This window comes from Haemorhous mexicanus, chromosome 11 (genome assembly GCF_027477595.1).
Source record: "Haemorhous mexicanus isolate bHaeMex1 chromosome 11, bHaeMex1.pri, whole genome shotgun sequence".
Lineage (NCBI taxonomy): Eukaryota > Metazoa > Chordata > Aves > Passeriformes > Fringillidae > Haemorhous > Haemorhous mexicanus.
Window position 1 is genome coordinate 15,923,197 of NC_082351.1, and position 16,015 is coordinate 15,939,211.

General features: G+C 42.4%; 1 protein-coding gene across 6 annotated transcripts in view; it reads right to left on the reverse strand.

Annotated features, from left to right (window-relative positions):
• Positions 1–1,134: 1,134 nt before the first annotated feature.
• The window catches only part of FHIT (fragile histidine triad diadenosine triphosphatase), a 571,496-nt gene continuing 556,615 nt past the window's right edge, over positions 1,135–16,015 (reverse strand). For all 6 annotated transcript variants that reach the window (XM_059856698.1, XM_059856702.1, XM_059856704.1 and 3 more), the window contains 2 exons: positions 8,830–8,933; positions 1,135–1,492 (listed from right to left, as the gene is read on the reverse strand). In XM_059856698.1, the coding sequence (XP_059712681.1) occupies positions 8,832–8,933 (102 nt within the window). In that variant the 3' untranslated portion in view covers positions 1,135–1,492; positions 8,830–8,831. The remainder of the gene's footprint in view (positions 1,493–8,829; positions 8,934–16,015) is intronic.

A 16,015-nucleotide genomic window follows, 5' to 3' on the forward strand; every position in this document is an offset into this window, starting at 1 on the left:
GACACCATCAAAATGGACTTTTCATTTACTCTGCACAGAAAAAGAAATAGTGTTACAATCTGTACAGTTTTTAAAAGGGCTAATGGAAGATACTGGGGGCCACAATGGGTCATGGTAAGTCTTTGAATCAAAGTGGTTTTTAGGGGCAATATTTAAATAGCATGACAGTAAAAACTGGAATCAAACATCAGTGATTTTGCTCTAGTATTTCTATTTATATTTGACAAGCATAAAGACTTTAAGCCAATGGACTGCATGGCTCTGCAGTAGAGAGCAGAGAGAGACTTGGTGAAAATGATGAGAACTCATCCATTGTGCATTTTCATACTTCTCAAGCCAGGCTGTAACCCTCCAGGACAGACTTATCATGGAGCTGCTGGATTTGTTCTGAACCTGATCACACTGTGCTGCCAGGCAGGCAAAGCTCTACCAGGCTCTGGTTTGGACCTGCTTGACCTCCTCAAGCCCTGAGGCAGGCTCTGCACCCTATGGCCTCCCTCAGCATGACTCTTATTGAAAGACTTGGGGACGTTTTGTTTTTCATCCTGACTTTGTGGGACACAGAAAGCTTTGGTTGTTTGCTTCCCTGCAGTTCCAGAGGAGGATTATGGGTGCTCTTTTCATGCAGATCTTACGGACTCATTTCTTCTCTCTTCCATCTGTTGTTTGACTTCTTTTCCTGCATTATGTGTTAGCAATAAACAACTAACCCATGGTGCGTTTCTTCCTGTGCAGGGTTCTGAACACAGCATCTCTTGCCCAGGGATTGCTCCACATGGGAGGCTCCCACTTGTTGTTTGTGGCTGGGAGCAGCAATTCATGCCAGCCTAACCCTAATGTGATTACTATCCCATGAGCAACTTCCCATATTAATTGTTTTACAGAAGTGTTTTGTATCACTTAAAACTCCAGAAGACTTTTCATAATGCATTAAAAGAACAGAAAAAAATAAGATCTCAAGAAGCTTAGTATTTCTTGGTATAGAACTCACCTGAAGAAAAAGCAGCTTTCCAAGTTTATCTTGGCTAGTCTGTAACAAAGTCTTGGTTTGTATGAATTGCCACGCTGCTAAAAGATCTAATTTTTCTATGATAAAATAGCCTACATACAGTAACTGAATCAAAGAGCACAACATGGAGTAAACACTTTATAATGTACCTAAACACAGTAGCTACCTGATTTTCCTGGCACTTTATTTCTATTTAGGCCAAGGGACAATTTAAAAAGATTCATTCCCAAGTACACAATGCAGAAAAATATGAGTTACAACTCAGAGCAATATTTTGAACCTGAGCTGTTTAGTTGTCTTAGCTGGAATTCAACCTTGATGATATCCAAAGGTCCAATAAAATTTTTCATGGAAAAATCCCATATTTGTAGAACATAATAAAATGTCAAGCTGCAGCTCCAGGGCCACTGAGAACTGGAGAATGAGGTTGTTCTTTCTGGGGACTTTCTGGTGTCATGGGATGTGTTCCAAACACTTTGTTACCTGAGAAGTATCAAAAACATAACAGATCATTACATATAATAGCAGCTTTGATCTTTGTTAGTAAGACAAAATGTGAGGCTGTTTATTACTAACGACTTAGGTGCTCATTAGTGTGTTCTGACAGGAGTCACTGACAGCAATAGGCAAAAGGGAATGTTCAGTGTTAAACCCCCACACAGCACATTGCAGCTCCTATTACAGCCCCTGCAACAGAGGAAGGAGAAAAGCTGGCACACAACTATTTTAAAATTATTTACCAAAGCAAGAAAGAGATTTGTCTGATTTCTTATCTGCTTTTTCAAGAAACTGCACTTGCAAATAATAGTAATGCCTGCCTTTCACATCGTGCTTTTCATTCCTAACTCACAAAGCACCCTTGGACAGAGGTCAGGATCATTTTACAAAAAACAAACATGAAGTGAGGCCACCTCTCTGATGTCCCTGAGTAAGACAGCACAGTCCCCAGCTCTGTTGACCGCTCCTCATAGGAACAAAGGATTAGAAAGGGCATCTTGTGTCATCAAATCCAGCTTCTTACTCTTCAAATCTATTTTGCTATAATAGCCTCATGCAAGACTCTTTGGGGCTCATGATCTCTTATAAAAGCTCCTACAAATAATCTTTCAAGACTGTCATCTCTTGTTTATCCTCATCTACCCTGACCATGTGGTGGGACTCTGCCTAATGCCAAGGAATCACACACCAGTGATTTGGAACCATCACCCAGAAAATGCCCCCATGCTGGAGAATGAGTGGGGCAATTCTTTCCATGTCTGCTCCAATTTTATGCATCTCTTGGTGGTCCATCCTAGTAAAAGACCTGTAATAGGTGCCATGACAGATGTGAAGGTGTTCCTGAAGCAGAGAAATAGAAATGCTGAGAGCCTGAAGCTGTGGAAGCTGTGTGTGAAATCCCTGCACAAACTCACGGCACAGGTGCTGCTGCAGTGGTAGCTGGAGGATTGCAGCAGCCCCAGGTGCTGACACAAATGGGGTATCTGAGTTTATCCCTGCAATACCTCTGCTTTTGTGTAGAGACTGACATCCTGGCAAACAACAGAGCCTCAAGTACACTCAGTCCAACATATTTCCAACATCCATCATCCCCTTCCTTTCTCAAATAACTACTTACTGCAGGAGTTATTAATGCCTTTCCACCTCCACAACCTAGATACTGACACTCACACAAAGGCAGTGTTGAAGCTCTGAGGTCATGGTTGAGCTGCTGGTTCCAATGTTTCTCTGGGCAGTTCTATTATGCAGCAGCTACAGCAACAGGATACCACCATACAAACCTTTGCTAATAATTGAGCATGAAATAGGCTTTTGGCTTGGTATCTTCAGTTTTGTACCTTCACTTCAGAACATGTTTAGAGCTGGCTTCAATACTGGGAAAATTATCTCAGCTTATTAAACACAAAGCTGTTACCCAAGTGTTGGATGAGGGCACGGCCCCTGAACTCGCTCCCCGGGGCTGCGCGCAAGGCTCAGCTCTTGCTGCTGTTGTGGCTGCAATTCCCCAGCCACCCACTCCTTTGTCTGATTGTCTCTCTCACTGAAACATATGTTTCCCATTCCCACGGCATTTTGAGCAACAGTTTCCATTGTGAGCCCCTCCTGACTGACAGTTCGATGGCAGCCTGTGAATCACTTGGCAGTATTTTGTGAATCTGCTTCGAGGAGGGTCTGGCTGCACACGAAGAGCATCCTCTGGCAGTTTGGGGGCAAGAGATTAGCACCATTTTAGCACAGGTTTGGGTGTAAAAATACCTAGTCACAGTTGATATCATCCTTATTTGAAGCTCAGCATTGTCCTGCAACCTCAGCTTTTTTACCCCAGGTCCTCAGACAAATGTCCACCACTTATGCTCAGCTTCCCCCGTTTTTCCTCTCATGCAATGTGACACACAAAGCCAACAATGAATCAAAAACTGATCCCACTGACAATATTTAATTTTGACAGGCAGCCCAGGTGGGCATTCAGGCTGCTGGATGTGCAGGTTAAGAGAACATTTGGCTGTCAGCTTTCTTCACCAACAGTAACACATTTGCTGCTTTGCATTTCTGCTGTACAGTTGTGTCCTGTCTCTGGCCCTGATGTTTCTACTGTGGCCATAATTACAGGATCCAAGCACTGCTGTATGGAATTAATGAATTAAATGACCACCTATAGGGAAATGAAATAACTTTGTATAGTAATGTATAACTTTCAGGACAGTACTACTTCCAGCCTCAAAACAGAGCCCTGGAATGGGTGTGAGGGGGACATCACTGCCTCCCACAAGAGGATGACATTTCATTTATAACTCTAGCTAGCTCTCCTGTAGCTCTGTTTTCATAAGAAATAATCACATGCTTCAACCAGAAAAATAATCAACCTCAGCACTGAGGCTGCTGTGTATTAGCACACCACATTTATTTGGGGAAGCCTTTTGCCCTGAGCTTTCCAGTCTGGGTGTCACTGCTGTACAGTCACTGCACCACTCCTGGCTGTTTACACCTTGAAGAGATAATGTAATTCCTGTGTATAAACCTTCTCCCTGCTGCAGAGTTGGAGAATATGGATATTTTACACTTAAAAATACCAGCAAGGGCCAGATTATGTTTGTTGGATTTGTGTTGATAATTAATTTTCCTTGCATCCCATTGAAATGACAAAAGCATTACTTTATATGTACTTACTGCAGAAAAAAGAGAATTTTGGGTGGAAAAGCACAGACCCCATGATCTGATCCATCTTCTTTTTGCTATTTCCAACTACTTAAAGCATAATGTCACACTGAAATGCACACTTGGAGTGCTGCATTCTCTTCTGACAGATTTTTATGATATTTTCAAGGTGACCTTCATAAAATGTGTTTCTTTTGAAGCTTATACTTCATTCTCAGGTCATAATAGTTTCACACAGGCAAGCAAACTGCCAGCTCCTGCTTTCTAATTAATGCTTCTTGGAGGCTTCTGAGTGGGGGATATAATTAATAGCACTTAAGTCTGGAGCGCAGAGAAATCTATAGCAGATTACTGGATGTGTATTTGCTTCAGGATTACACACAAACAACTCCTAGGCCATGTCCTCTGGGAATTGCCCAGGCTCTGGCACCACCTGACTCTAACTCCAGTGTGAGCCCTCAAAAGGTTGCCCTGCTTTAGCAAGTGAGGCTCTGAAAATACCGAGGGTTTCTGCTTGCTGCAGCCCTTGTCCCTGCTCCTATCTCCCATGGCACAGCCAACAGGCAGCACCAAGTGCAGAAAATACCTCTGACCATGCCTGTGGTGCCCACCCAGGGGACAACAGTGCAGGCACAGCATCTTCTGGGGCTGACTGTCCTCACTGCATCCCAGATGCACTCTGTGGATCACAGACATATCCATTTCTTTCTGGGTTTATGCAGTTTAAAGTACCAGAAATGATAGGAGGGTTTTTCTTACAGTAAAACAAGCAAAGATGGGTGTTGCAAGTCATTTTGTATACTTGCCTAAATTTAAGGAAAGTGATGGGATTGCTCTGGTGTTCACTCTCATGCATGCAGCATAGATTGTCACACTCCAGAGGTGCTGGAGCAAAATCAGATGCAAGTCAAATTGCCAGTTTAAATTCCCCCCTGGCCAGCTGCTGCTATCAGGGGTAATTTCCCTGCTGAAGGCAATAGAACAGCATTTTTTCACACATGCCAAGATCTTGGTGCAGAACAGGCAGCTGTGAGGCAGGATGAGTGCTTTCAAAAATGAGTGGGGGAAAAGAAGAGTAGAATTTATACTCCTGGAAAGGCTGGAAAGACTATATTATCCAGAAACATTGCCAGACTGGGGACAAGGGGGAGAGTTGACATCAGAAATCCTGCAAGACTGTGCAGGACACATTATTTGAAGGGATTTCTACAAGAATTTGGCATATTGCAGGACACAAAATATTCAGGTTGTTAAGCAATTAAAAGCTATTGAATATTTGTAACTCCAAGCACTTGGCAACAGAATATCACTGTCAACTTCTTTATGCAAAGGGACATTTTGACATTGTACTTAAGACTGACTACTTTTCAAATGGCATAAAAGTATTACTTCAGTTATGCACAAAATAGGAAAACTACTGAAACTTGTGCAGCCTGGTTCTTTCTTCAGAAATAACAACACAGAGTGAAGCTGCCTTTGAAGAGAAACATTTTTCACATACTATCTGAAGGTTAAATTCTTTTAATCTTTAGCCTTTTTGCTGGCATGTGCAATTTAAAATGCTCAAAACAGACTATCAAAACACCCAGCTATACATAGCTAGAAAATTCAAAAGGTGCATCTGAAAATAGGCTTGGAAATTAGGGTGCTGCATCAAATCCTGCTCTTTGAGTAAGGACCTTTTCCCTGTGCATCCACCTCAAAAAGCAACCAAGTTATCAAACACAGCTGACCAGAGGACAGCCAACACAGAATGAGAAACAGCTCCCAAAGAGGCTCTAAAGAGGTAAGACCTTGGTGCTGCTAACAAGAGTGACTAACTGGGGAAATTCTACATTAAATATCCTCCCTCCCCCCAGAAAGTTTTTCTTTCCTTTTCTTTCTCTCTTCCAGTCACATGAAGTTCTCCTGAGTTTCAGCTCTGCAGACACAGTTCTGTGAGCAGAAAGAACAAGTCCTTCTAAGGAGGTGGGATACAGTGGCATGGGGACACCCAGGGGAAGACCAGAAACACATGCAAAGCACAAATTCACTCACTGATATTGCACACACAGATAAAATATTTAAAGATAAGCATTTTCTCAAGGGTGGAAACTTAGCAAGGCTAAATGTGTTCATTTCCTTAAGCAAGTGGGTGGATATTTTGGGTCATCTGGGGACTGATGTAGAAGCACTTAACTGTAGTTAGTCAGCCAAAAAGGGATCAGCACCAGCAAATGAAGTAGGGAGAGAACTAAGAGCTGCTTGCCTTACTCAAGTATTTATTAGGAAAAAGTTCTTGCAAGTCCTTCTTGATTAGATAGTCTCTAAATACATATAAAAGGTACTACTAGACCTTGTCCATTCATACAGGAGTTGTGGAGGTAGAGAAGGACTTATGATAAATGTGAGGGTAGCTGGAAAAGCCCTAAACCACAGCTCAGTCTGCCCAGGCTAAGTCAGCTAAGCTGGGCTTCTTTAAACAAAACAATGAAGTACAAAAATAATGCATGAGGCCTTAAAAATTGCTATTTGTTGGATGCAAACACCCCCATTCAGCTCTTTCTGACTTTCCCTATACTGCATGAAAAAACCTCAAGTCAAGTGTCATTCAGGTAAACCCACAAATGGCAAAATAAATCCTTTGTAGGTGAAATATAAAAATAGCTTCAAAGAAGGATGCATATAACCTTGTTAATTTGCCAAAAGTTTTCAATCTTCATCGCTTTAGAACCAAGGTTAAGAGAGAAGACAAAGGCTGAAAAATGCAGAATGCATAGAGACACCTTTATCTCAGGTTCAGAGCCTTAAACTTCAGAAGCAAAATAATGTTGGGGAGAAGAGATTGACAGTGATGCCTAATGTTGGGAATCAAGGGTTGGAAGGACTAGGCATTCTCATGACAATGATGCCAGGAAGATTTAATTTACCAGTTTGTTCTAGGAAAGGTAATGACCTTAATATCACAGGAAACATATCAAGAGGTTATCCATGTAGACACACACTGACTCATTTTCATAATAAATGGAAATAGATGTCCAGCCACACAAATTTGCTTTGAGGAAAGGATTTATACCATCTATCCAGCTTTGTGTTTAGTATCAGAAGAGATAAAGAACATTTTATTGATATGTGGGGATTTAATTCCAATCTCTTTGAGAATCTCTGGGAAAAAATGCATTTCCAATTTATTTCTGACCAAAAAAAAATCCTCCCAAAACCTACCAGATCAATAAAGGGAAACAATATCACAGTGGAATAGGGATGTGCCATTTTCCCCTAAGTACTATTCATTGGTTGCTGGGCCATAGATGAAGCACCACATAATGCCTCTGTTAGAGAAGAGTGCTTACACATGCATTACCAAGGATATGCTCTTCCTGCCTGAGTAATTCACATTTCAGCAGCATATTTCTGAGAAGGTGAAAAGTGGGTGTCTAATGCAACTCCAGCAGCCTCCTCAGAAACGTGACCATGTAGCCCAAACCCTACTGCTCCAAACCCTGGAGGTCCCAGCTGCTGGGGAGAAATTTCCTTCCCAGATGGGAATAAATGTGTTCCATGGCTTTTTCTGTGCACCCACAGAAGGGCTGGCACAGCTACTTTGGCTGGAGAAGACAAGAGCATGGTCACAATGCAAGCAAAAAAAATGGAAGGGGAAATCTGCTGAACTCCAAACGGAGTCATCCAAAATGCCATCCAAATGGCATTTGAATTTGCCATTTGAATGGTACAGGAGATGAGAGCTGCCACCTAAGTGTGCCACCCATGCAATGTGTGGTTTAGCTCAAGATTTCTCAATCCAGGCTGCAAGCAGTGAGTCACACAGAGAAAGGAGGGTTATTTCTGGGATTTTGGTTCTTCAGAGGAAAAACATGAAACAGCCAGAAATGACAGAGAAGTGAGAGTGCTGGATGATTGCAAACAGCATATGGGGAGCAGGGGAGAGGGAGATTTGGCATCCTTGCTGCAGGATTACATCCCAGACTAACTCACATTGATCTCTGGGGGCCAGTTCATTTCTGCTGGAAGAATCTGGTTCCTGGGACTCCAGGTATAAAATGAAAAACTCTCAATTTCTAGAGCACCAATGTTAGTGTTTGCCAAGTATTTTCTCTTTTCTATTCTTCCTGCAAATCTTTCTTTTTCTTTTAAGGTCAGTGGAAAATTTAGCAGAACAGGCAGTTTTCCAGCAGGCTTCGTTTTGGAAGTTGAACTGATCAGATCATTTAATACTTGACAGGTGAGGTTAGTATTTATGCACTCTATAGTCTGAATTCTGATGCAATTTTGTATGTAAAGGTGCATATTCATATGTGGTTGTACACAGACACAGCAGTTTTAGCTCTGTGTAGAGGTACCAGGGCTGTTTTCTGTCCTAAAAACAGAGGGAGGTTATGTTAAAGACTCCTCTTAAGTGAATGCTGATGATTCTCATTTCTAGATGCACCATTATTTTTGTTGTCTGGAAACAAAATGCTCTAGGATTTCTGCTGATTTGATCAAGAAGGAGCATATCATTTCAGCCACTGTTGGAGTGCTGTGACCTTTTGGAAACAACACAAAACTAAGAGCTTTGTTTTCTTTTGTTTCATTCTAGATATTTGCCCTGTTGTCTTCAAGAAGCCTCTGGAGGCTTGAGCAAAGGCTTGGGTGCTGCAGGAGTAAGTCAGTGTTCAGATCATTACCTCTAATTTTCCTGGAAATACTTCTTTAGAATTTCTGCTTCAGCTGCCATTTCTTCTTCTGTCCTCCACTTGTCAGGGGAATCATCTTTGTCGTGGCGCTGCAGCTTTTTGAAGGAGAAAAGAAAAAAAAGAAGTCAGTTCATTATTTTTTCAGTTTGAATGTCAAATTTAGGGCAATCAATCTAACTACTCCATGTGCCTTCAGGATGGTGGACCTGGTGATGAAGAGAGGAAGGGTGAAGGTTGCTGGTTTAGAGTGGTGACAGTGGCTGCATTTACCAGGACAGCACCAGGTGCCAGGGTGAGTGACAGGCAGGGACAGGCTCAGCTTTGTGGGCTGATGCTCAGACACTTTGTTGGCAATTGATGCAAAGCTGGCAGGTAAAACAATAGGAAAATACTCAGGTCCTTTGAAGCACCCATGCCACCAGTGGAGTGAGCTGGACACCTTGTCACTATTTCCTGTGAATTTTTCTCTCTGTCTTTTCCTCTGCCCACCTCTCCTATCAAAGACCTGTTGTGATAACAAGGCCCTGTTGCAACTGTTTCCCACCAGCAGTTTATATTAATATTTTTTTCATTCCTTCTCTGCATGCAAGTTATCAATCCTTCCCTGCCATTGCTGAAAGCAAGACACATCCCTGGTCTAGAAACAAAACCTGTTATTTTAAGCATAATTATATTTCATTGATTTCTTGGGAAAAAAAAGGTATAAGAAACATATAATTTTTGTGTCCAACTGGTACACTATGCCCACAAAAATTTGCTCTATCCCATATGCAGTAACTGCTACATGGTATTGTCCCAGACATGATAATTTTTTCCTTTGTCACTCAAGAAGAAGGGAGAAGCTGACAGCTTTGCTGCTTTCCTGAAGAGGGGAGCTCCACATTAGGGTAAATACTGGCACTTGAGTGACTATTTGTGCACATGTCCCTTCAAGGAACGCCTGACACTTGTCAAGTGAAGGCAGCATTTACACCAGACAGCAGAAACATTTACTTAACAGATCAAATGCTGAGATTCCAGTGGTTCTCTAGGTTTAGAGCACTGCACAGACTGCATTAACAGCAACAGTGCTTCTAAGGAACTTCACAATACCAACCTCCTGTTGATGTCACAAAAAAAATTTTGAAAACTAATGAATTTACACCTCTTATTCCAGGAAAAAATATAGTATAGAAGATGAAGTGGTGAAAAAACAAGGATGAAGCCATCATGAACCTCCAAGCAAAGTGCATTACTGGATATGGAATGTTTAGCAATAAACTAGCATTGTTAGCATCCCTCCAACTCACAAACACTTTTATTTATGCTATGTTTCTCCTACTCTGAATTTTGCTGCCAGCTAGAGTCCCATGTAGCTTTACACTCTGCAGCACAGATTTCCCCCTGCTCAGCAGATGAAGCTGCATTAGAAAACCATTTCCTTTCATGCCAATACAATGCAGTAGCTGTAGGCAAATTAAAGTGTATTACTGTTCGACTCAGACAAGACTAATCTTCATTGTTACATTAGTACTAAGTATGTTATAAATCCATCTTGTAATAATGCCACAGAATGAGAAAGATTTAAAAGGCAGGGACTGGTGCAGAGTACACACTGTCAGCACATGCCCTGAGTCCACGGGTCTGCTGTCACCCTCTGCACACACCCACAGGGTGTGGAAGTACCACAGCTGACCTGGCAATGAGTTATTGGAAAGAGTATCCATCATCCTACACTTTCTATGGACTGGGAATGCTCACATCTCACAAGAGAATGCACCAGGACAAGACAAGTGGTGGTAAACCTGACTGAGGTGTGAGCTGTTCTCTGAAAAAAAGCAGAGTTTTGCTCATTCAGCCTAATGCTGGTAGGAGGTACAGCAGGCGAAAGCTGGAAGGCAAGGGAGAGCTGCCCCTGTTCCTCAAGGTCTTCTTGTTTAACCCAGAAGAACTGCTTTTAGTGACATGATTTGGCTGCTGCTCTCCCTTGCTATCTTGTTTCTGCACAATCCAGGTGAGAGCTGGCTCCATGTGGAGACTGGTGAAGTGGGGATGTGACTGGTAGGTGGTGATTTTTTTTTCCTGTTCAAAAAAACTGAAGTGAGTGGTAATAAGGAGGGTTAACCTGCAATGGCTGTTGTTTTTGTCTAAATTAAAACTGTGCAGTTACAGACCACAGTGACTTCTCAAAGCTGGCAAAGGTGAGGGCTTCTTCTGCTACATAACAGCTAACCTTTAAAAATAATCAATCTTTGAGGTTAAAACAGATGTATGGAGAGCAGCAATGAATCCTGAAACTTGTCTTGGAAGCCCAGCAGCCCTGGCTGCCAGTGCACAGCCCCAGGACATAGAGCAGCCCAGCCTGGATGGGAGCTCAGGGCAGGCATCTCGAGCCTCTCTCACTGGAAAGGTGCCTCCACATTTTGTAAGCACACTGAGAATGTCAAACAACAGCCTGAGGTGTTAAATCACTGCCATAGCCAAGGTATTCATTGTTAACTGACTTACTGATGAGTATTTTTCAGTATAAAATTGCTACATCTACCCCTAAACAGGATCCCAGGACTGCTCTGTGCTCAGAGCTCTTATTGTGCCAGTCATTTCTGAGGTGCAATCCACAATTATCACCCCAGAGCCACTTAGCTTGTGATATTACCAAAGTAACACTGGAGGTATTGGGAAAACCACCTCTGGTGGCTTCCTACCCTTCTCTGACACCACCATCCTGCAGCTCCAGTACAAGCTAAACCATAGAGAGAGCCACCTTGATGCAAAATAGTTAAATTATGGATAACCTTGCTGGATGAGGAGTCTGGAGGAGGCCAAGAAGTGGATAAAAGGACAGGAGCACCTTCTCTATGAACACAGGCTGAGAAAATTGGGGCTGTTCAGCCTGAAGAAGAGCAGGTTGCATGGAGAGCTCACAGCACTTTTCAGTATTTGAAGGAAGCCACAGGGAAGGGAGAGGGACTCTGCCCTGGGAATTGTAATGATAGGATAAGGGGTAATAGGACAAATTGAAATAGGGGAAATTTAGGTTGGATATTAGGAAGATCATTTTTACTGTGAGGGTGGTGAGATGCTGGCCCAGGTTGCCCAGGGAAGTTGTGAATGCCCCAACCCTGGCCATGCTCAAAGCCACACTAGATAAGGCCTTGAGCAACCTGGTCCAGTGGGAGGTGTCCCTGTCCATGGCAGAAGCAGTTTGGGATTAGGTGATCTTTACAGTCTCTTCCAACCCCAACATTCCATGGTGTTCCATTGGCAGGTTCAAGATCAACAGTACCAACAAACAGATGACAAAATAAAGGTTGCTGAACGAGCTCTAGCTCAGGGGTTGCACATACTACAAATCCATGGAAGCTGAAAAGCACAATGCAGGTTCACCTGTGCACCTTCCTGGTTCTTCAAATCTCCAGGATCTGCTGGGGATCCCTAATGGTGACAAGGGAATGTGATCATGGATGGGTTTGGTCTCACCTGGTTATTTAATGTGTTCATATGTAAAGTACATTTCAGCTGGGTTCAGTTCTCCCCATGAGGGCCTCTGTAAGCTAAAGCTACTGTCTTTTTTTCTTTTTTTTTACTTTATGTAAAATTTTACTTTATGTAAATACTACTTTATGGAAAATGTTTTTGTTTGTTTTAATTAAGAGAGATTAAGACAGTCTCTGCAGTATTTTGGCCAAGTTATAAAGCTGCTTTCAGGAGAGGAGAACACAGATATTTCAGTTATAAATTGTACTGATTTAGAATTCAGTTAGGGAACAAACATAACAGTTGATACTTGTTTCTTAGGGACTTCTGTGCCTCAGAGTGTGTTCATGTTGACACACACATCCAAGTCCCAGCTGTGAATCTGCAAACATCTGACTTGTACTGAAAGTTTGGATTAAGCTGAGGAAGCAACACTCTCTTGCACCTCGAGAACACGCCAAGGTTCTGCTCAACCTAAAGGGCAAAAAAGTGCCTCTATTTGCCAGATATCCATTCATAAAAAATAGTGATTTATCCATCTTTCCTACCCTGTCAGAGTAAAAGCTGGATAAGTTAGGCTGACACCCTTATTCATATATATCCAAACACAGACTAGCTTGAAGTTTGTGATGCTTTCTGTACATCAATTCTACTTCTGCAAACTCACTCCACACCCAGGCAAGGTGAGCCTATAAAACCTTTTCTGTAGGTCTCCAAATTAGTTACCATTTCAAAGCAGCTGGTACTTGGCCTGTTTTAATAAGAAGAAGGTGATGCAAAAGCATTGCACCAGGTGGGCAAAATGTTTTACTGCAAATCTCTGAAAGCCCCAAATTCTCTGAAAGCAAACCTGTTTGTAGACACTCACTACAGGAGTGTCTCTGAATCCTGAGCATCAACAGGAAGGTGAGCAACGCCCTCAGCAGAGCTTGGCTTACTCCAAAAGGAGGGAACAGGATGAGAGAGCATGAGCAGCCCTTTTAGACAATCTCTATTAAGCAAAATTTTTCTTTTAATATTCTGAACAAGCACTGGGACACACATTAGTCAGGTCTCTAATCATAGCTGCCCAGCAAATTACACACTGGATCTGCTCAACATTCCTCAAGCACCAAGGCTCGTGTTTATAACTCCAAACATCTTCTTGCCTTGCAGTACAAATAAATGCACTATTTCTAAGATATGCCCTTCTTCAAGCAGATCATTACTGATGTCTGACTTCTTGGGCTTCCTGATAAATTATCCTCTTCTTTCACCTCAAGCAGAAAATGCTCTTCCACCGATAATCTATGACTGTCAGCCTTGATTACATGTAAACAGTGGAGCTCTTTGAATATTTCTGCTTGTGAAAAGTGTTCATTTTCTCACTCATGTCTCCCAGTGTGAGATGCTGGCAGACCTGACAGCTGTGCTTTATGTTATTTTATTAAAGTTGCTAGTGCTGCAGAATGGGCTATGTTTTTATCACTGCAATTCTTAAGGGAAACACAATATTGTTTTATAGCACATTCACATTGGGGGACCTCTCCTTCTTGCCCTTTGTGGAGGAGCCCAGAATTCTCAGCACAGCAGCCTATAGGGGACCTGGGTCTATAACTGGCTGTTGCTTGAAGTAATATGTATATTTTTTTTTCTACTTATGCCGTAACACCATCAGCAAAGCAACCTGTGTAAATACAGAGCACAAGCCAAAATTATTGGGAAAAAGCTTTTATGGTAGTTAGAACTATTCTCACTCTCCATGAATATTTATAGTTGATAGTTAAGAGTTTATAACCTCCAATGCATTTAACTAAAAGAAAAATTATAGTGATGGAGAGTAATTACACAAAACTGCAGCAACATAACAAAACTCAGCTGCTTCAGCAATTATAAAATATAGTATTATCAAAACCAGAAGCTACCAAAAAATAAAAAGAATGAATTTTTGCCAGTGGCTTGAATCAGCGATCAGGCATTACCCAGCTGCTGGTGTTCATTATTACCATCACACCTTGGGATATCCAGGCATCTTTTCTATAGTTAAATCACACTGTGGTGAAATATTCAGAGTGATATCTCAACATCAGATTAACACATGAACCATGAGGAGGCTGAAAATCTAATTTCTTCTCACCAGTAGCAACCATTTCCAGAGGCTGGAGACAAACTTTATCCTAGGGCTGCTGCTACACCTTGCTTCCCCCAACTCCCTTATGGCAGCAGAGTAGTGTGACCAAAACATTCAGAGCTCACCCCTGCTCCTCTTCTTGCACTGCAAGAAGCTTCCACCCCATGGAAAAACTCCAGGGCTGAGCGGGCTGTGGCTCCCCAGCCCTTTGGTGGTAATGGGAGTCTCCTGATCCTGGTGATGGCTTCCAGCCATCTAAGCCTCCTCTGCTACTGCTTTTACAACTTGACTCCTGAATTGTTTCCTTTGCCCTGCTCTCCCTGATCTTGACCCCTTTGCTCTTTTCCCCCAGTGCTTTCTTTCCTTCCACTTCTCTTTGTATTTCACTTATAATCTCAGAGTAAGACTTCATTTCCACCCCACCGCACAATGTGATTAAATGCAGCATTTACTGCTATTATCTGCACCTCCTGCTATGCTCCAGCCTTTCCTTACTCTCTGCTGCCTTGCTGAAAGGAGTGTGAGCTTTTTGGTAGGTGCCCTCCTCTGCCAGTCTGAGCCTCCTGCCTCCATCCCATTTGCCTTCAGCTGTGCCTCAAGTCCTGACTTGACTTGCAATGTAAAATGAAAGAATAATGGATGAAACACAGCAGTTTCACAAAGCAGCTTCTCATGGATACTAGAATCACATGCCCTTACACATCCTGTTCCACCTACCTGGGAAAAATCACGGGCAGGGGAATCACTGTAGCAGCTCCTAGCCCTGGGCTTGTCTCCCAGCTGAGATCACCCCAGTTCTGCTCAGGGCCCAGGAAAGGCAGAGAACAAGCCCAGCAGGCTCCCCCTTGACCACACAAAACACCCACCAGACTCTGTGTCAATGCAGTGCTGGAGGCCCCTCTGCCCCAGCAGCTGCTGTGGGATCAGGACCCCTTTCCAAGCCCCTTTCCCCCTGCTCCCCCTCCTAGCCTGAGCAGCTCAGGCAGTTCAGAGCTTTCCACATCTCAGGGCCCGTCTCCATATTTAATTACAGCTACAAAACTGCTGTAATTTAATTGCTCTAATTTACAGTGAACACTGCAGAAAAAACCCACATCCTATAATTTTCTCATCTGCTGACTTTGCTTATGATTCTATATCATACAGATATCTGTGTTTGCATGAATCAGAAATCCCTGATTTTGGGGTGGGTTTTACATGCTGCATTAAATCTGAATTGTTTAAGGAGATGGGAAAAAAGCCTAAATTATCTGCATTTTTATATGAGACAATTTTTAAAGTATCTACTGGAAAATCCTTCTCCAATTGTTTTACTGCTTCTGCATGAAATATGCTACTACCTCACAGCTGCTGATATTGCTGCAAAGCACATATTCCACTGGAAACCTCAGTTTATCAAAAGTGTGTTTTAGAGAGTGGTGGTTCTTTAGCCTCCTGTCGACTCTTTGTCATAGTGACTGCAAACATTTTTTCAGTTTTATTGTTGTGCTTTGAGGAAAGGCTTGAACCCCACACTTCACATATGAATAACTGCACCCCATTTAGCACTTAGATGAAGAGAATTTTGTGAAAACACATAAAGGTTAAGTAAAACCCTTAAGCATACATGTT